At 38.7% G+C, this 22,260-nt stretch overlaps 1 protein-coding gene across 1 annotated transcript in view; it reads right to left on the reverse strand.

The window, feature by feature from the left end:
• The window catches only part of LOC124593850 (cilia- and flagella-associated protein 43), a 219,326-nt gene that overhangs the window by 160,982 nt on the left and 36,084 nt on the right, over positions 1-22,260 (reverse strand). Inside the window, exons 7-8 of the mRNA XM_047132200.1 lie at positions 20,212-20,358; positions 19,967-20,121 (exon numbers count right to left, since the gene is read on the reverse strand). Coding sequence (XP_046988156.1) covers positions 19,967-20,121; positions 20,212-20,358 — 302 coding nt within the window. The remainder of the gene's footprint in view (positions 1-19,966; positions 20,122-20,211; positions 20,359-22,260) is intronic.

Genomic DNA, 22,260 nt, shown 5'->3' on the forward strand with positions numbered 1-22,260 from the left:
CCTCATCTAAAAGTGCAGAAAGGTATAATATTAATTCAGTCACTCACAGGCTGATGGCAAGTCTAAGTAACCCAACCGCTGACTATGGGTAGTTGTATATACTCACACATGTATCAAATCCCATTCCATACATAAACCCATTTTTCTGGGAACATTTTTACAGACTTGGTGGGTTGTTACTGAAGATTACTTTTCATATTCTCTGTATATAATACAACTAACAACTATTGCAACATATACTACCTAGCCTTAACAAATGACTGTCACAGATAATAATGACAATAGCTCACAATCTTTGTTTGCGTGTTTTTCAAAGTCCTTGGGAAGGTATTCCTACAGCACTGTTTTCTCCTTAATCAAACTGTGATGCAGAAAACATGATCTGAAAATTCAAATATTACATGCCAGAAGATCTCCAGTTGAAGCTGATAGACAACGTATTGCCACTTTTCATCAGCACATATTGCGCAATTGCAGCTAGCACAAGATCCTAGCTGATTCACTAAATGATTACCAATCATTGACACTGCTGCAATTATTTCTCTTTCAGAACCACAAACAAATAATGTAATGCTCATGCTCCACTCAAGGAAGCCAGTGATAATTCACAAATTTAAAACATGGACATGGACACAAGAGACCCTCATCAGGACGTGTGGCATCTATATGGTGGATATACAGATGGCACCTGCTATGGCAGCTTAGAACCATAATCAAGTAACGCAGTGTCATTTCAATGATGAAGTGGAGCTTATGTGCATCCCTTCCAAGGCAGCAGCTTCACCACATAATTCAGAGCTTAACCCAATGACTTCCACTCATTCATTTTTCTCTACCATTCTCTGGAAATATGGACCTTGATTACCACAAAGCTAATCCATAAACACTGTACACAATTTTCCTTTTCTGTGCCCCCTCCAAATGCATTATAGCTTCTGCTAAATTTTGGCACCACAAACATGACTATGTGCTGTCTTCATTATTGATTTTATGTGTTGCACTATACTTTGGACCACAAATAGAACCTACTGCAGCTAGACCAACCACTGCTCACCATCATCAACCCAACTTTCACTAACCACTAGCTGCTCAAGTTTCCATTCATGCATGGAACTAAATTTTTTTTGTATTTTGTATATGAACAGTTGCAATCTGACAGTTAATTTCCTCTCTTTAAGTCTACATTACATTTCACATATTACAGTATTTACCTGTTTATTCATTTATAAAATGTGTTTGGTTTTTCAGAGAAGCATCTTGTGGATTTATAATATCCACAACATATGAGGCATGCTCAGAAAGTAACTACTGTTTTGGAAAAAAATTCATATAAACATTTTTTTCAAACTAAAATTTATTTTTGTTACAAGAAAGAGCATTTCTTAAACCATTTTTCTACATAGTTATCATCATTGTTCAGGCATTTGTCATAGTGGGAAACCAACTTTTCTAAGGCCTCTTCATGGAAAGATGCTGCCAGTGCAGACAACCACTACTGAACACTGTATTTTGCAATATCGCTGTCAAAGTGCCTTCCTCCAAAATCATGCTTCAAGTTCAAGAACAAGTGGTAGTCAGAAGCTGTGAGACTGGTGCCATATGGCAGATGATCAAAATGCTCCCCCCTCCCCCCCCCCCCCCCCCAAAAAAAGAAAGATAAATAAAAAATAAAAAGTTGCGGGATAGGGTATTGAGTGACATTAGCAGAATGGGGATGTGCACTGTGTTCTGGGGCAGACAGGCCATTCTTTCCAGATGTGAAACTGTCAATGTGATACAATATTGTGAAACACTGAGAAAGCTTTAGCATTCAATTCAAAACAAAAGGTGTGGAATGTTCAGCCAATGTATTGCATTGCTTCATGGCAATGCACATTCCCGTCCTGCTGGTGTCACACAGAACCTTGTTCAGCAACTAAACTGGGAGCAGTTACATCATCCACTGTACAGCCCCAACTTCCCATCTTCTGACTGCTACTTGCTCTTAAACTTGAGTGCAATTTTGGAGGAAGGTTCTTTGATGATGATGCAAAAAACAGCATTCAGCAATGGCTGTCTTCACTGGCAACATCTTTCTATGAAGAGGGAATAGAAAAGTAGGCTTTGCACAGTAACAAATATCTGAACAATGGTGGCAACTATACGAGAGAAGGAAAGTTGCTACTCACCATATAGCGGAAATGCTGAGTCGCAATAGGGACAATAAAAAGATTCACACAATCATAGCTTTTGGCCATTAAAGCCTTTGTCAGCAGTAGACACACACACACATTCACACAAGCGCAACTTGCACACACACTGTGAGCAGCAGCACCAGTGCATGATGGGAGTGGAGACTGGGTGGGGATAAGGAGGAAAAAAATGGTTCAAATGGCTCTGAGCACTATGGGACTTAACATCTGAGGTCATCAGTCCCCTAGAACTTAGAACTACTTAAACGTAACTAACCTAAGGACATCACACACATCCATGCCCGAGGCAGGATTCGAACCTGCGACCATAGTGGTCGTGCGGTTCCAGACTGAAGTGCCTAGAACCGTTCGGCTGCACCGGCCAGCTTCAGGGTAAGGAGGAGGCTGGGGCAGAGAGGGGGAGGGATAGTATGGTGGAAGTGGCAGACAGTGAAGTGTCGCAGTTTAGATGGAGGGCAGAAAAGAAGGTGCGGAGGGGGGAGGGGGTAAGTAGTGGAATGGAGAGAAATAAAAATAAAAATAAATTGAAAGACTGGGTGTGGTGGTGAAATGATGGCTGTGTAGTGCTGGAATGGGAACAGGGAGGGGGCTGGATGAGTGAGGACAGTGATAACGAAGGTTGAGGTCAGGAGGGTTACGGGAATGTGGGATGTATTGCACGAAAGTTCCCACCTGCGCAATTCAGAAAAGCTTGTGTTGATGGGAAGGATCCATATGGCACAGGCTGTGAAGCAGTCATTGAGATGAGGGGTATCATGTTTGGCAGCGTGTTCAGCTACAGGGTGGTCCTCTTGTTTTTGGCCACAGTTTGTTGGTCGCCATTCATGCAGGCAGAAAGCTTGTTGGTTGTCATGCCTACATAGAATGCAGCACAGTGGTTGCAGCTTAGCTTGTAAACCACATGACTAGTTTCACAGGCAGCCCTTCCTTTGATGGGATAGGTGATGTTAGTGACTGGACTGGAGTAGGTGGTGGTAGGAGGATGTATGGGACAGGTCTTGCATGTAGGTCTATTACAGGGGTATGAGCCATGAGGTAAGGGATTGGGAGCAGGGGTTGTGTAAGGATGGACGAGTATATTGTGTAGGTTTGGTGGACAGCGGAATACCACAGTATGAGGGTGGGGAGGATAGTGGGTAGGTCATTTCTCATTTCAGTCCCAGATGGTACTGAGTTATGAGGGGAATGCTCCTCTGTGGCCGGACTGTGGGACTTTGGGAGGTGGTGGGAGACTGGAAAGATAAGGCACGGGAGATATGTTTTTCTACAAGGATGGGAGGATAATTATGGTCAGTCAAGGCTTCTCGTCACTGCAGATATGATGGCCATGGGTGGTTAGGCTGTACAGAAGGGACTTCTTGGTATGAAGCGGGTGGCAGCTGGCGAAGTCGAGGTATTGCTGGTGGTTAGTAGGTTTGATATGGACAGAGGTACTGATGTAGTTATCTCTGAGGTGGAGGCCAACATCTAGGAAGGTGGCTTGTTGGCTTGAGTAGGACCAGGTGAAGCAAATGGGGGAGAAGTTGTTGATGTTCTGCAGGAATGTGAATAAGGTGTCCTCACCTTCAGTCCATATAGCAAAGATGTCATCAATGAATCTAAACCAGGTGAGGGGTTCAGGATTCTAGGTTTTTAGGAAGGATTCCTCTAGACGGCCCATTAATAGGTTAACATAGGATGGTGCCATGCGGGTGCTCATAGCTGTACCGTGGATTTGTTTACTGGTAGTGCCTCTAAAGGAGAAGTAATTGTGAGTGGGATATAGTTGGTCATGGAGACTATGAAGGAGGTTGTTGGTTTGGAATCCATAGGGCACCTGGAAAGGTAGTGTTTGATAGCAGTTAAGGCCATGGGCATTGGGAATGTTAGTGTGCAGGGAGGTGGCATCAATAGTGATGAGCAGGGCACCATGTGTTAAAGGGAGGGGAACTGTGGAGAGTAGGTCGAGGAAATGGTTGGTATCTTTCATATAGGAGGATAGGTTCCAAGTAATAGGTTGAAGGTGTTGGTCTATGAGAGCAAAGATTCTCTCAGTGGGGTCACAGTAACCAACCACAATGGGGCATCCTGCGTGGTTAGGTTTATGGACTTTAGGAAGCATGGAGAAGGTGGGAGTGCGGGGAGTGGTAGGGGTAAGTAGAGAGATTGACTCTGGAGAGAGGTTCTGGGATGGGCCTAAGGATTTTAGTAGTGACTGGAGATCCTGCTGGGTTGCTGGAATGGGATCACTGTGGCATGGTTTGTAGGTGGAAGTATCTGATAGCTGACAGAGTCCTTCTGCCACGTAATCCTTGTGGATCAAAACTACAGTGGTGGAGCCTTTGTCTGCAGATAGGATTATAAGATTGGGATCCGTTTTTAGATGATGGACTGCAGTTCTTTTTGCAGATGTAAGGTTAGTATGGATGTTGATTTGGGGAGTGATGGTGAGGCAAGGTTTGAGGATAAGAAATTCTGGAAAGTTAATAGGGAGTGGTTTTGAGGCAGTGGGGGTGAATCATAGTTGGATGGAGGAGCGAACTGAGTTAGGCAAGGTTCAATATTGGTCTTTGGTTGAGTGGTTTTCCGCTGTCCACTGAACCTACACAATATACTCATCTATCCTTACACAACTCCTGCTCCCAATCCCTTACCTCATGGCTCATACCCCTGTAATAGACCTAGATGCAAAACCTGTCCCATACACCCTCCTACCACCACCCACTCCAGTCCAGTCACTAACATCACCTATCCCATCAAAGGCAGGGCTACCTGTGAAACCAGTAATGTGATTTACAAGCTAAGCTGCAACCACTGTGCTGCATTCTATGTAGGTATGACAACCAACAAGCTGTCTGTCCGCATGAACCGCCACCGACAAACTGTGGCCAAAAAACAAGTGGACCACCCTGTAGCTGAACACGCTTCCAAACATGATACCCCTCATCTCAATGACTGCTTCATAGCCTGTGCCATATGAATCCTTCCCACCAACACCAGCTTTTCTGAATTCTGCAGGTGGGAGCATTCCCTGCAATACATCCTACATTCCCGTAACCCTCCTGGCCTCAACCTTCATTAGTCACTGTCCTCACCCATCCAGCCCCCTCCCTGTTCCCATTCCAGCACTACACAGCCGTCATATCACTGTCACACCCAGTCTTTTAATTAATTTTTGTTTTTATTTTTATTTCTCTCCTTTCCGATACTTATGCCCTCCCCCCTCCGCACCTTCTTTTATGCCCTCCATCTAAACTGCAACGCTTCACTGTCCGCCACTCCCACCATACTATCCCTCCTCCTCCCCGTCCCAGCCTCCTCCTTACCCCCACCCAGTCGCCACTCCCATCATGCACTGGTGCTGCAGCTCGCAGTGTAGTTTCACCTCTATGAGACTGCAGACTTGTGTGCAAGTTGTGCTTGTGCTTGTGTGTGTGTGTGTGTGTGTGTGTGTGTGTGTGTGTGTGTGTGTGTGTGTGTGTGTGTGTACCACTGACAAAGGCCTTAATGGCCGAAAGCTATGACTGTGTGAATGTTTTTATTGTGCCTATCACAACTCAGCATCTCCACTATATGGTGAGTAGCAACTTTCCTTCTCTCTAATTGTTACATTCCATCCTGGATTCTGCATTGTTCAATGGTGGCAACTATTAGAAAAATAGTAAAAGTAAATTCTTCTTGGGAAAAATGTTTTTATGAGGCTTCTTTTTCCAAACTGGTACATACTTTCTGGGCATGCCTTGTACAATAAGAAAATTGTTGCTGTATTGGATGAGGGTAATAAAATTAAGTGGGAATTAACTGAAACTGAAGAGCCTTTGATAGCTGACTGCAGTCTGAAGCTTATCAATTTTTATAAAATATGTAATTATGAAAAAGGATAATGAGTATAAGAAGCTATAAATCTTCAACAGAATCATCTCCACAGCAAAATACAGTCATTTGTGAAAAGGAACTTCTCAAGTTTGTCTGCAGGTCTACAGCATAAGTTTAATTCACAATGCCTTATAGAAAATGCAGTGAGACACAGCCAAGAATACATTTATAATCTGATCTCCATTTTCAAAACAATTACAGGGACTAGTGTGTGGCTAAGTGTAGGAAATAGATTTCTACATTTTCATCTTAAAAATTCTCTGTAGTTTTCTTAGCAAGAACAAGTTTACTTCAAGGAAGTTTGATCAAAAGGAGCAGGAAAATTAAAGGAATTTAAAAGTGACAGCACCCTTGATGGCACCCCCATCTCATGCAGACAGCTGTGTCAAAGTACAAAATAAAATTTGGTTCTCACTCATTTGTTTTTTATGAATTTTTAATCTCTCATGATGAGTAACCTATGAAACTATCATGGATGCTTCACTTTTGTTTATTCAGATAGTTTAGTCATTGTTTTACTGCTAACATTTGTGTTTATAGCGAAGTAATGGAATTAGTTGCAGAAGTTCTGCATGGGCCCCTAGCAAAGACTTCAGGAATTTTTCTGTGTATTTTAGTGGTAATGAAAATCTTTTAAAATGTATCAAATTATATCCTTTAAGAAAGGTACTATGGGCTATCTTCCTTCATAGAACTTACATAGATGACAAACCTTGTCATGCACTATGCCCACCTGGCAGTTAGTCATGGGTAGGTGCCAGAGGGTTACTACTCAAGGTAAGATCCACAACCATAACCATTCTTTGCTATTTGCTACAATGGAAGTTGTAAAACTTATGTATAGGGATCTTACTGACACAAAATTGTTAGTGAAGTTTTTACATGGTACACCTGAAAACCAAAATGAGAATTTTAAGAAATGTATTTGGAAACATACATCAGAAACTGTTCTGGTGGGATTAAATATGTTGGAAATAGGTATGCTGGAAATAGGTATGTTTCAATGATGGGGCAGTGTCAATGTATAAGTTTATGAAATTGATGAAAATTCCTGGTGGACTCAATATACAAACAGCTTTAATTGCCAGTTGTTAGCAGGAGACTCTTCAAAGCATAGAAATCAGTGTTGAAAACCACCAGAGAAACAGGAATAAGAAGAATACTTCTAAAAAAAAAGGAGGATAAACAAGATCATTGTGGACCTGGGCTATTTAGTGTTATGTATTTTAGATACAGAAACAAGGTTTAAGTCTAACTTGATGTTCCAGAAAGTTCACTTTTTTATGTTCTAGTATAAACTCTTTAAAAACTATACATAGAGAGTTGAAATTTTGTATACTGCCTTAAAACATAATTAACTAACATGAAGACTATTATTATGACTGAAATTTGAACATTCAAGATTTTTTAAACAAAAGCTGTGAGTTAATTACTGAAATTTTTGCTAAATTTAATAAATTTTTAACATAATTTATGGCAGCAACATCTTTTTAAAGGTCTACCTTAAAAATTATTGTGTTAAGAACTTTCTCAACCCCTCAGTGTGTGCACATGTGAGTAAAGTGCACCAATCACATTGTTGTTTTACAATTGCAAGCCTGTACTTATTCCTTCATTATTGCTTCAGCTAATGCAGTAATAAGCTGTGCTCTCTTCTATCCAAGTGAGATGTGGTAATATAAAATAAAAAACAAGCAAAGTGAGAAAAACTTTGTGTGTGCAAGAAAATGAGCCAAATTCTGAGCTAGCAACACAGTCCCACAATGAGGCAATTACCTATGAGATAATTAGTAAACAAATAAGTGGTTGGAAGGAATCTGATCCACCTGCACTGTTTGATGCCTTGTGTGGTTTCTTCATGGAGCACTTTGAGGAGCAGGCTCTGAACTCTGCAGTGTTGTGTCCATTTTGCTTCCTTCCTGATATAGCCTCATGGTGAAAATACACTGCAGCAGTGTATTTGTCTACTCCAACATTAAATTTACCATCAAGATTGAGAAGGATGGCAAGCTACCATTCTTAGATGTTTTAGTTGAGCAGAAGGCAGGAGGCCAGCTTGGTCATTCAGTGTACAGGAGACTGACACACACCAATCAATATTTGAACACCAGCAGTTTTCATCGCCATGTACACAAGAAAGTGGTCCTGAACACATTAATACACAGAGCCAAAGTTATTTCTGACGATGACCACATACAGTCTGAATTGCAGCACTTGAGGCACGTGTTCAGGGAGAATGGCTAAAGCAAAAGAGAAATTACAAATGCTTTCAGATGTTACCAAGGAAGCACACCTCGTGAATCAGCAGAAGAAGCCAAGCTAGTGGGTTCCTTGCCTTATTGTGGGACAACGAGGAGCAAGTTAGGATGTGAAGTGCAAAGACATCGACTGAGACCAGTTTTCCTGCCCTTCCCCAAGATACGAGATATGTTGCGACCTGTTAAAGATGACATCGCGCTTCATGTGTCCAGTGTGTATGGTGTCCCTTGCAAGTGTGGCAGCACCTACATAGGCCAGACAATTCACACAGTTGTGGAGCGCTGTACCAAGCACAAGACATACTAAGCAAAGGGAGCTCAACAAGTCAGCCACAGCTAAGCATTGCCTCAAAAACAGACAAGAAATACAGTTTGTAAACACATGAGTCTTGACTCATGTTGTCTACATACTGGGACTCCATAAAAAGTGGCGGCTGAGATTAGAATGAACAGCAATAATTTCAATAGACATCAGGGCTACAAACTGAGTACGGCATGGGGGCGGGCTTTGGATGCTTGACACTTGTAGGGACATGAGAGTGGCAGTCCCAAACATGATGCAGGTCCCTTGCACCACCTGACATCACTTAGCCCGGGGCCAGAGCTGTTATGAGCTGCTCAAAGTTGCAATCCGCACATGCATTGTTTTGGCCCTCTCTGATTGGTGCCAGTGGCCATACCATAGGAATATAAGTGGGAAATAGTACCAACCCTGGTAGTCAGCAGTTTTACTCCTGATGACAATGGCAGAGCTAGCCATCACAAGCTAGAGAATTTTTTTGGAATTGATGTGGCTTGAAAACCAAGACGGTTTGATTCTGTAAAAGACTCTGAGGACATAAGCACAAAGGAGACCAAAAAAAAATTTGGAATAGGAATTAAAGTTCACTGAAAATAAATAATAATAATAATAATAAACTGAGAGGTTTGGCGATGACATTGTAATTCTGTCAGAGACAACAAAGGACTTGGAAAAGCAGTTGAATGGAATGAACATTGTCTTGAAAGGAAGATTAAGATGAATGTGAACAAAAGCAAAACAAGGATAACTAAATGTAATAAAATTAAATCTGGTGATGCTGACAGAATTACATTAGGAAATGAGACACTTAACGTAGGGCATGAGTTATGCTATTTGGCCTGTGAAATAACTGATGATGGCTGAAGCAGAGAGCAAATAAAATGTAGACCTGCAATGGCAAGAAAAACGTTTCTGGAAAATATAAGTTTCTTAACATTGAATATAGATTTAAAAGTTAGTAAATCTTTTCTGAAAGTATTTGTCTAGAGTGTAGCAATGTGTGGCAGTGAAATGTGGATAATAAACAGTTTAGACAAAAAGAGAATAGAAGGTTCCAAAATGTGGTGCTGCAGAAGAATGTGAAGATTAGAGGGGTAGATCATGTAACTAATGGGGAGGTGCTGAATAGAATTGGGAAGACAGGAAATTTTGGCACAACTTGACCAAAAGAAGAGATCAGTTGATAGGACACATTTTGAGACATCAAAGGAACACAAACTTAGTATTGGAGGGAAATGTGGGTGGTAAATATTGTAGAGGGAGACAAAGAGATGAGTATGGTAAGCAGATTCAGAAAGATGTAGGTTGCAGTAGTTATTTAGGGATAAATAGTCTCATACAGAATACACTATCATGGAGAGCTGCATCAAACCAGTCTTTGGACTGAAGATTGGAACAACAACAATTTCAAGCAAGCTTAACTGCTTTCTCATTCTGTTACTTGAGTCTCTCACAAATCCTATCCCTTGTCCACATCAGACAACAACATGTAGTAGGGGATTTTCTGTACTGGGAAAGTACAGTGGGGACTTTATGTACCCCAAGATGATTATGATAGCTGTGAAGACCTTTACAGACTCCAGAAAGTGACAATGAAAAGGGGTGAGGTAAAGTCACATTAGATGTTGCAGAATAGTGGTCAAAAAAACCATGTTCTCAAAACAAAAAGGGGTCTTGGGTGTAAAACAAAGCACTCAGAACAATAGTATCAAGGTGGTATCAGTGACAGTTCACAATATTATGTTACACAAATTACCAGAACAAGATTTAGACAGACTATTTAATGGGAACATTGAATATTCTAATGTTGACAAACAAAGCTGAAGAACTGGTCAGCCTCATGGAAAGAAGGATATTCCATCCTGTCAGGTTGAATACATAACAAATTATCCATGAAGTTTAGAGACTGTACAATTTTGTCCCAAAAAAAGATGTCTTATTTTCTGAATAGCCTGGAAATCCAAGTAGCTGTGCAAATCTAATCATAATACATGATTCTAAGGCACAAGTTGGCTTACAATGAGCAGGCTATGAGGATATATGTGGTGGGTTCAAAAATAAACTGAACATTTGTATAACACATTTATTGCCTATTGTACAACATTTAAGCATGCAACACTTTAACCACTGTTGCCTTCAAAATAGTCCCTACTCCTGGCAATACACCATTCTCTTCTGGATAGAATCCTGCAATACATTTTCTGTGATGGTGTATGCGTCTCTAGTTGCATTGCCCTGAATCTCCTCTGTGGTTTGGAACCAACATCTATTCAGAGCAATTTTAAGTTAGGTGAAACAGGGAAAAGTCCAGTGAGGCTAGGCCTGAGAATATAGTAGGTGGGACACAGCAGGAATGTGATGTTTTGGAAGATAGCTGTGGACAAGGAGTGATGTGTGAGGCAGCACACTGCCATGATGCAACATCCAAGTCTGATTTTGCACAGTTCAGGTCTTTCCTGCACACAGAATCCCTCATGCACGCTAGAATTCATCAGTAGCTTCTTGAATAGTTAAATGATGGTTTCTGTGAATTGAGTAAGGTACACCTTACGTCATGCAAAACCAGGGGAAGACCAAGTGTAGTAGACACGAGTCTATCTATTTACAGGCAGACAAAAATATGAAGTGAACAGGTGCCAGTAGCTGAGAAGCAGAAATCCAGGATAATCTGGATATCAGAATAACAAAAGATGGGAATAAAAGCTAGTACACTGAAGAACTCAAAATGAATGTATCAAATTGGCAGCATTTCCTAGTGTTGAGCTGTTAGTGATAAATCCAAATATTACAAAAATTCCAAAGGTATTTTGATACATCACTGAAGTGTAATGGAGATGGTACTTTGTTAAACTGTAAAGGAGATACCCTCTCATGGATAAGGAACTGCACATTCTAGTACCAAGAAGGCAGATAGCTAACTAGCTGGAAGTGGTGGAAGCAATATTTAAAATGAAAAATAACCCATCTGCTGGAGCAGATGAATTCAATGTAGGAAACAGCCAAGCAGTTGAAAATATTTGGCAGCAGTGGCTGTAAAAATTCATAAACAGAACTGGTAAGAAAATATAATACCTAATTACTGGAAGTGAGGAGTCACAAATTCATTATATATAAACAGTGAGAGGAATAAGTGCACCAACAACAGATTTATCCTCTCTTTTGTCCATATTTATATGGTACTCAGACAGACATAACACATCAGCTATTTTTGACACAGATCCTAAATGAGCCCCATAATAAATGGAAGCCATGACTATAGCTATGACTCCAGCAGTTGGAAAATAGCAAGGCTATCAAGAAAGCTTATCTTTCTATGTTGAGAAAGGGAAATTTACCCTTGTTTTCCCCAAGACTACCCCACAAGGTACACACATTTTATAGAGTAAAGCCACTGCTCAACAGAAAGTTCAGAGAAAAATAGGGTGTTATTCAAGCAGAAGTGTTATCTTAGAGGATACCATAAGATGAGGCATGAAAAAGTTCTAAAGAAAATCAATAGGAACTGGAAGTCAAAGGAGAGTTATTGTGATGAGTTCTCATTACACGGTAGTCATAGGTTAAAACACTGATACTGAGTTTTAAAATCTGAAGGAAATGTTTGTGCAGTCTTGTTCCTGAGAATCTTTAAAGAAAGAATGTCTTAGGTATGACTACCAATGACCATGGTTTATAGTGAACTGCATGTAATTTACAACTTGCTCAAAGGAAGCCTTTAAAGTGAAGTTTTGGTCTGAATGGTCTCAGGAAAAAGCTTAGATTGAAGTTCCTATATTTGAAGTTCCATATAAGACAAGGGGAATATAGCATATGTTCATGAAATGAAGCCTCAGTAAGAACAAGAATTTAGATGAATTTACACAAGAGGGGCACGCAACTGTGACAAGTAGGTTATGTCCAATTATACATGATACATGTTCAGAGCATGAATCCAATTAATCAGTACATTGATTACCATTTTTAAAAAGGGTTGACTCTTAAAAGAAAATCTTGAGGAGGGGGGTAGGAGGACAAAGAAGGAAGGAGTTTTTGCTCACAGGAAAGTGAAAGAACTGAAAGTCTGACTCACAGAGAATATGAGCTAAGAGATGCTAGAAGAGAAAACCAATTGAATTATGTGTTTTTGAGGCAGGATGGCTACCCAAGGGAGGGCAGAAATTATTAAAAAAAGGAACAGGCATAAATTTTTTATCAGAAAAGTAAGAATGAGGGTGATTATTGAGTAGACTGCAAATGTGAGAGCCATCAGAGAGTGGTCCAGTTTATAGTGCTTAATAACAATGAGAAAACAACAGCATATTTGGTTTCAGGATAAGGATTATGCTAGGCATACATTTAACAAATAATGATATCAGTAGAAGTTGTAGGATGGGATGTAGGATGCTGAGATCTAATAGCGAAGTTTGCATCATACAGGAAAAGATCAAATATCTTCAGAGTGAAGAGGGAACACATGAAGTCAGATCTGACAATGCAGGGATCTCACCTATGAAAGGTTACAAGCTTTTAACAGTGTGCTCTCCAAATTTCTGCTACAAAATATGTGGACAAGTAATGGCAGGACTGTTGTGAGGACAGAAAATGGAAAAAAATCAGTAATCAGAGGAACTGCATTCAAAAATCAGTGCTTTTAAAGCTAAGTATATGACAACTTGTGCCTCCATTAGTTCTGTCAGTGTACCTGGAGTGCTACTGCATGGTATGGAATCCATCCAGATAGAACTAATGGAGGAAATCAAGAAAGCGCAAATAAGACATCTCATTTTGTCTATAACAAACTAGGTGAGAGAGTGTCATGGATGTCATAAGCTAGGTGGGGTGAAAAATCATTAAAACAAAGGCATTTTTCACTGTGGCAAAATATTTTCAGAAGATTACTATCATCAGCTTCCTCCTCCAAATGCCAAAATATTTTGTTGACTCCCATTTACTTAGAGAGAAATGACCAAAATCATAAAATAAGTTTACATTGAAATATTTGTGTGTTAATTTTTTCCATGTACTAATCAAGAGTGGAATGGCAGAGAAATAGTGTGTAGGTGATTCTCTTAACCTTCTGCCAAACACTCATGTGTGAACTAAAGATCAAGCATGTAAATACAGAACATTAACTAGCTGCTTCTATTGCAGACTGTAAAAAGTCACAATAGTTTCAAAAAGCTATACACTAAAATGAAAAAATAAATGGTAGGAAGCAATGCATCAAGAAATAAAAAGTACTGCAAGATAGTTAAACTTGTGTCTTTCTGCAGGAAAAAGAGCCATTCCATGTTAATGTGTGTACAAAATAAAAGTGAATTCATACAGTTCAGTTCATATGTTTAACGTTAGACTAGAAATTTAATGTATTTCACAGCAAAAAGGTATTGATTATGGCAATATTCTTAAGCCTGTAACACATACATTCACTATTCAAACACTCGAATATTGCTGCAAATGAAAATATGAAGCTTACTCACATAGATGAGTAGGTCCACTGCTTTTTTATGGTGTCTTGCAAGAGACTAACTACATGAAACAACTTGAGGGATATAATGATGGTACTGATACAGTTTTTCATTTGAAGATAGGTCTTTATGAAATAAAACAAGTACTCTTTTGAGGGAATAAAACTATCAATGGCTACATAATTGAGTAGGGATTTGAAGGAAATGAAACTGATCCCAGTTTCTCTGTGGACCCCAGTTTCTAATAAAGTATTATTTGTATTTTATGTTGATGATGGCTCAGTGGTGGCTAACAGTGAGTATGAACTTCATAGATTCTTAAGTTATTTGAAGGAAGCATTCAAAATTACTACAAAGCCAGTCTCATTTTACGTGGACCTCAAAATTCATTAAAAGGAAGATGGTTGTACACAAATCTGTTAGTTTCATTATGCGAAGAATATTTCAGAATACTTTGCTATGAGTAGCTGCAACCCTGCAGCCTCTAGCATATCTAATAATTAAAGATGGTGATACAGAAGAAGGGTCACACATGTTGTTTTCCCTTACATACAAATAGTGGAAGCTCTTTTATTTCAAAATTCATCAAAAGGAAGATGGATGCATGCAAATCATTCAGTTTCATTACACAAAAAAGAACTTTTTTCTATGAGTGATTATAGGCCTTTAGCATCTCAAAATACAGAAGAAGGATCCTTTAATGTTGTCGTGCCTTACAGGTAGGCAGTGGAGGTTCTTTTGGTTCTGATGTGTGGAATTGTATGTGATACAGTACATGCAGTACCAGTTGTACTTAAGATGCTAGAAAATCCAGCATATCATAATGCAATCTGTTATGCCTGTGTTACTGGATCAATTGCTAACAAATGTCAATTGCTATATGCACAATAGAGGCACAGTGTTACAGCTAGTGAGGTAGCTGAGAAAACATCTGGATTAAATGTCTCACCTAATTGACCTCAGTCAGCTTAACATAGTGCCCAATTTAAAAGTTTACAGAGAAGACACAGTATAACTTACAAAGAATCTGTAGTTTGACTGAATAACAAAGCCCATTAAAATAAGAGATTTAAATGTCCACAAAGCAGTCACTGTTGGCAAAACTAGCATATCAAGTGTTGATACAAAGAAACAGCTTGCAGATGTTGTGACTAAACCATCACAGGTACAGTAGTTAGATTTCAGCTAATATTCAATGACAAACAGTTTGTAAGTTATTAAATATTGAAGAGTGTTGCTGTTTAAAGACATTTATTTCATTTAATAACTTTAGTATAATTTCAAACTTTGTTCATATTTTTTACTCTGTACTCCACTTTCTTCTTCATTTTCCATGTTTACTGTACTTCTCTAAAAATGTGATTCAATGCAGTGTTACATATTCATGCAAACCTTGTATTCTGCACAGACATCTTAAGTGGGCCACTGTGCATCTTAACTTTTCAAATGAAAAACCAGTTGTTGAAGGATCACCTCACAAAGTTGATGCTTTATTGCAAGAATGTACTTTTTACAACAGATTATATAAAGAAAACAGATAACCATGTCCCAGATGTTGCACCTAGGCAACCGAAGGAAATAAAACTAAAGGACTGCATAGAGGAGCATAGAGAGACTGGTTCTTCATCCTTTTTCTTGAAGTCAAAACACTTCTGATTTTATTCTTGGCTGAAATATTCTCCAATGTGAGCACACCAGGTTGGCATAAAAATTCATTAATTGGAATAAGCACAAGAGCACATCCAGGATATGAGCTAGGAGAAGGGGGATAGGTGGGAGGAAAAGGGGGGGGGACAGGGAAGAGAGAGAGAGAGAGAGAGAGAGAGAAAGAGAGAGAGAGAGAGAGAGAGACTGATACTGAGTTGATATGTTTATCTGTATGGTGCAGCAAAAAGAGTGCTTAAGAAATGTTGATGAGGGTGAATTCTGCAATGAGCCTAATGCCAGTTCTAAATTCAACACATTTCTTGTACTGCCAAAAATATCCAACCTACTATCAAATAGTTTATCAAAAGAAAATAATAAACAAGATTTAAGGTTTTAAGTTCTTGGCTGTAGCTCTTCACTTATACAAAAAACATATGGGCAGTTCAGTAACATATCTATTGCAAGCATCTGCTTAAACAATTGGGAGTATTACCTACAGCCTTGCTTTACATTTATTCACTCACAGAATTTCTTTTCAATGACCCATTGCAGTTTGAAAGTGTGCTATTCACCTATACAATACCAGAAGGAAAAATAATTTGCACTTCTTTCTAAGTTTGGCATAGAAAGGAATGTAATACTCAGTCCATAGAACATTTTGATAATTTGCCCAATGAAATAAAAAGTCTGAAAGATAGCAGAAATATTTTCACATTTAGCAGCATACAAAGTGAGTTGACATGATAAAAGAGTTTGAAAAACTGCTGTATGTGTGATGTCACATCTGGCAACACAAGTGTATTTGTCCAGAAGGGATAAACAGATGATCACTTTTTGCAATGAATAGAATGCCCTATTATGGGAGAAAAGTGAAAAACAATGGAAGAGGAGAAATATGGAGCAGGTTAACTAGAACTGCATAAGCAAAAAAAAAAAAAGGAAGACCTGTTTGATAGATGATATAACATAGTTAATTTGGTGTTGTTTTTAAGGCCACCTGTTGAATGCATAGTATAATAAGGATAAAAAGAAATTTCATTGGTTTATGAGGTGCCCTATGTGACAGAAAAGATGCCACACTGTAAGGCAATGCACCCTGTATCCCTGTACTCAGGAAGATTAAGGAGATGTATATTAACAAAGATGCCAAATGGTTAATACCAGAGAGACCACATGAATGTGAGATGGAATTTTAATTTAATTTTCAAAATTAAGGGTAAGGAGGGTTGCTATCTACCAGAAGATGGAGCCACTGGCTCTGAAAGCTTGTAAAAGTTAAATCCTTTTGGGTGTATGTTCCCCCTGCCATTGCTTGATGAGTAGATATTTTTTTATCTCTTCATTTACATTATTGAACCATAATATATGTAGGATTACATTACTGATTAGCATGTAATGAAATAACAGTTGAGTATTTTATGAATAATTAATGATGTCTCTCGGTTTTGGGGGGGTTACAGGTATTTCTAGAGGGATATTTATTTTCAAAGAAAATGCAGATGAAGCTTTGTTTAATGCATTTTTTAATGTTACCAGCATCTATCATGTATCTGGGTATAGAAAGTCAGATCCTGATTTTAATTTGATTTTTCACTAGTACATTATCATGGCAGAGCTGAAGTGAACACTGAGATCACTCCATCTTTTCATAGCAAGCACACCAGCTTTTTGGGTTTATCTTTTTTCTTCCTTCAGTTTCAACTTCCCTTTGTTTTTATACTGTTTTCTCACTATCCTCATATTAGCATCTCACTCCATGTTATGCAAGGCATTTTATTGGTCTGAAATACTGGATGGAAGATGTTCTTATTGAAAAACACTGCTTTTCTGTGTAGTAACTTTGATATTACCAATAGTGATAAGTGTGAAGATTTATATGCTGTGAAAAATCTAGCATTGTTGCATCCCTGCTAGAACCAATAACTTTTCAGTTTGACATTTGTGGAAAGCAGCTGAAATTAAGTTGAAAGGAAGATGAACTAATAATAACACCATTGGTGCTAAGATGTGATTTATTTGCATTAACAGCCTGAGAAAGGTACTTCACACACAACTTTGTTGAATTTTGCTCAAAGAAAACAGTTACCATGCAGAAAAATTCAATACCATATATAAAGAAGCTTTTTAACTATTTATAGCCGTCTTACTAGAGATTTATTTATTTTTAATTTTATTTTTTTAATCATATGAAAGGATCATTTAAATACATATCCTCTATTTTAATTAAAGTGCAGAGACTTGCAGAGGTCCAGTGTGAGCTGTAATTGCGGAACAAATCTATGCTGGAAAAAGTCATTAGTTCCAGTTTTGGCCACCAGGTGCAAATCTGGCACTGTGAATTTAAGACAGACATATAAAAATATTTCCTTATGTAATGGATTAGTTAGAAGACAAGGGCAGAAAAGTTCAAACAAGTGAGAAAGGCATAATGTTGATTTTATTATTAACCACCACTTACACAATTTGTTCAATATGGGTGCTGGAGATGTTGAGACACGCTGCATCTGTGAAATGACATGATTCTGGTGGAATCTGAGCAATGTGTTCCTGGATACTGGCCTTCAGATCAGCTAGAGACCAAATTTGTCCCTGGTAAACACTTTCAGGTATCCCCAGAGCCAAGTATCATATTGATTCAGATCAGGTGGTCTTGCAGACTATGCATTTGGAAAAACTCTGGAGATAAAATGTTTGTGGAAGATTGCATTAAGCAGATATGGATGAGCAACATGAGGTGTTGCCACATCTTGTATGAAAACAGTGGTTTCCACACAGTTATGCTCTTTGAAAGCAGGAATCACATGCTGTACATGAAGGTCTCAATAATGTGCAGACATTACAGTACACCTGACAGGCCTCTGGGTGGATTCTCTTCATAGAAGAACAGACTGTAGACAAAGGGACTTATGAATCCACACCACACAATCACACACAGCACATGCAATGGCTCTTCATGGGCAACATGTGATTCAACAGTATCCCAGATTTGGCAGTAATATTCACTGTATCCTGCAGCGTATTTTGTGCCTCGTCCCTCCATAGAATACTGTCCAACCAAATGTCCAGCTTTAATCCATTCCAGAAACTGGACAGCAAATTCAGAATGTTGCTGTAGATTAAGATCTTTCAGTTCATGCACCATATGGATCTTACAATGGTACTAGAGTAAAATAGGCTGCAATACTTTCCGCACTGTTGAACATGGGTTAGACAATTCTCATGTCACTGTATGAGCACTAGCACTAACTGGAACATGTGCTGCGGGGTCAGTCACAGCAACAGTAACCCTGTCAATAACTTCCACTAGGATAGGATGCCTTCATCTTCCAGGTCCCACATCAATTTTTGAATTTCTTTATCATATTCTTTAAAGCATTTAATGCCATTGGGCCTCTCCTCAGACCTTTCAGTCATTGATGCTCTCTCAATGCATCACTGTAGTTGCTGCTGTTCACATAATCACACACAGTTTCACTAACAGCAAACGGTCTGTCTTCTCGATAGCCATACTGTTCCCTCAAGTTATGGCTTTTGAAATGATACTTTTGATGTCATACCAGTGTACAGCAACAGATTTGCAACTGATGGCCATAACTTGAACTAATTTGTTTTCCAGCATAAATTGTTCCCACATCAACGTGTTGGTATATCTATCAAGTTTTGCTGACATGTAATATTTCTGGGCCACACTGGGCATTTGTGAGTAGCTGCACTTTAATTATAAGCACCAAGTACTTATTGAACCATATAGTAACATTTAGGATATGGTATGGAAAGTTCTAGAAGAGTGTGCGTAACTTAGGAGCAAAGATAACAACTCACCAAACTGTAGAGACGTTCAATCATTGACAGGCATGCAAACAAACTTGAAAATTTATCTAGTTTTTGAACAAAACCTTATCCAAGATTGAGCACCCCCCCCCCCCCCCTTCTCCGGCCCCCCACCACACACCAACACACACTATTCTAGGGCAGCTGAATTCTGAATTCAGCCACACAATGTAGGTGCACAGATGTGTGTGTGTCTGTCTGTGTGTGTGTGTGTGTGTGTGTGTGTGTGTGTGTGTGTGTGTGTGTGTGTGTTTGTGTGCGCGCATGCGCGTTTGCACATATGCTCTACTTTGAAAAAGCTAGTGAAGTTTTCAGTCTTGTTTGCATGCCTGTCAATGATGCAACACCTCTACTATTCAGTGAGTTGTTAGCTTTACTTCAAAATTATTCACTATGTAACATATACGTATGAATACAAAGTAGTACCTCTTTACTTACATAATTTCTTTCTCCTGCCTGTCTAATAACATTCTCTGATGGCATCTCTGTCGTGCTCTCAGTATTTTGAGCATTGCTTGATCTATGCAAGACTGTATTAAAATCTTTAAAAGAAATAACTCAGAAAGTTGATTATCAAATTTCAGCATTCCCTCCTATTAAAAGAAATAATAATAAGTATTTGTTACAGCAATGGACACAAAAAATATACCTTGCTTTAAGTATAAAGTGGGATCAATTCTTACCCTAACTGTATTTGAAAGTGTTTTGAATTCTGACTCCAACATCTGTCGATACCTTTCACGTTCACTCATAAGAAAAGCAACCTTCTCTTCATACTCTTTTACTGCTCTTATATCATCTTCATTGTACTCCTCTGGTTGTTTTTCTAACTGCACAAAAAGAAAAACTTTGTTATTACTTTATAAAGTGATAGTCATTATGTTACATCTAGCATTCTGATGGAGCAAATCCAATATGAAATCAAAGACTCAGTTAAAAAGATATTGAAGAGGACTCATCATATAAATTGGTTGGATACTTGTCTTGAACTGATGAGTCAAGCATTCTTGACGAATTAAAACTGTGCTGGAATTCAATTTCAAACAAGGCATATGCTTGTCATGCAGAAAGCTTATATAATGGGTCTGTCCAAGTCCATTTCAGACACTGGATCAAAATATACGTATGTTACTATCTCCCTATTCCTTTATTAATTTTGCAAAGATCATCCCAAGATGAGGGAAGCCTAGCAATCAGTGGGAATATCAACACTGTGGGAGAGACTTGTAACTTTTCTACAGAATACATAGTGACATGGTGAAGGTTTCAGTCAATGTCTGAAACATGTTTAGAAAATTCAGCTGCAAAAACATTAACCACAAAAGGAATATGTGTAGACTGAGGCTCCAGTTAATCACAAAATTTTAATTTTCCTGTATGTTTATAAAGTGCTTACTGCTTTAGTAGCAACCTAATGATAGGGTACAACTTTATACTAACTACTGTTTTGTCTCAGATGACCATAATTGGTCATCAAATGTATATTCAAACAGTACTGACAAGTACGTATTATACATGTTGTGTTTGACATTACAAGATACTGTTGGAATGTAAGACACAGTATGCAATGCAAGCAAACATGCTAGTCGCATCAGAAATTCATTGTACAATTTCTTTGTTTATGCCATGTAATTCTGCCCTATTGTTTACAGGTTTTTATTTGCATCTTGTCTACTTATTTTATGACTTCTCTGATCTCTTATTCCCCAAGTCTTTTAAGTCTCCTTTGTTGATTAATATTATCATTTGTGTTACTACTCCTTCAAATCTGCCTTTGTATTTTGCACTGACCTCTGGCTGGTTAAATTTATCTTCATAAAAAAACTACCTTATATGTCCTCAGAATAACCTTACATATGCTTTCACAACAATGTGATACCACTTACTATTATGCAGCCATTTCTTTGACGTCTCATGGGGGCATTAAAGACCTTGCTGTCATGTGCCCACACATCTTATCATCGTCAACATCACATGGTATCCAGACTTGAATGCATACATATTTTTAGATTTCCAAATAGTGTAGCTCCATTTCACTTCAGCGGTCATTTTCTCTCATCACATATCTTTGAAGGCATACTGAGAAATAATGCCTCTGAAATTTTTATTCTGTTCTCAACATTGGTTGAGGTGTTACATGTCTTGCATATAACTAGGTGGACATTTCCACTTTTTTTGACATAAATTACAACCCCTGCCACTAGAGGGCTCTGAGTTGTAGCATGTAACATGGTGGTGTGTAACATAACTATATTGGTGCATGAGAAATAGTGTGCTGTATTTGAGTTCCTAATCTCAGAAAATGTACCTCCATTTGAAATACATAACAGAATAAAAACTGTCTGTGGTGATGATTGTATTAACATCAGTAATGTATGATGTTGGGTTGTTTGCACTTGTAATGAAGGAAACAATGGTGCTGACCTCAATGTATCTGACACAGCCTGGAATGGATGACCGCATATGGCAAATGATGAGATTTTTTGAAAGTGGTTTGATGAACTCATCAGAGAAAATCATCGAACAACACAGATGTAGCTCTTGGGTAAGTTTGACATATTATGAGAACATGTACAACCCATTATTGCAGAACTATGGTACAGGAAACTGTGTGCACTGTGGGTGCCTAGAATGCTTGCACCTAATATGAAACAGATGAGACTGGACATCTGTCAACAATTTTGTTTGTTTTTTGGGCATGAAGATGATGGGTACCTTAACAACATTTTGAC

The sequence above is a fragment of the Schistocerca americana genome, chromosome 1 (assembly GCF_021461395.2).
Source record: "Schistocerca americana isolate TAMUIC-IGC-003095 chromosome 1, iqSchAmer2.1, whole genome shotgun sequence".
Classification (NCBI taxonomy): Eukaryota; Metazoa; Arthropoda; class Insecta; order Orthoptera; family Acrididae; genus Schistocerca; species Schistocerca americana.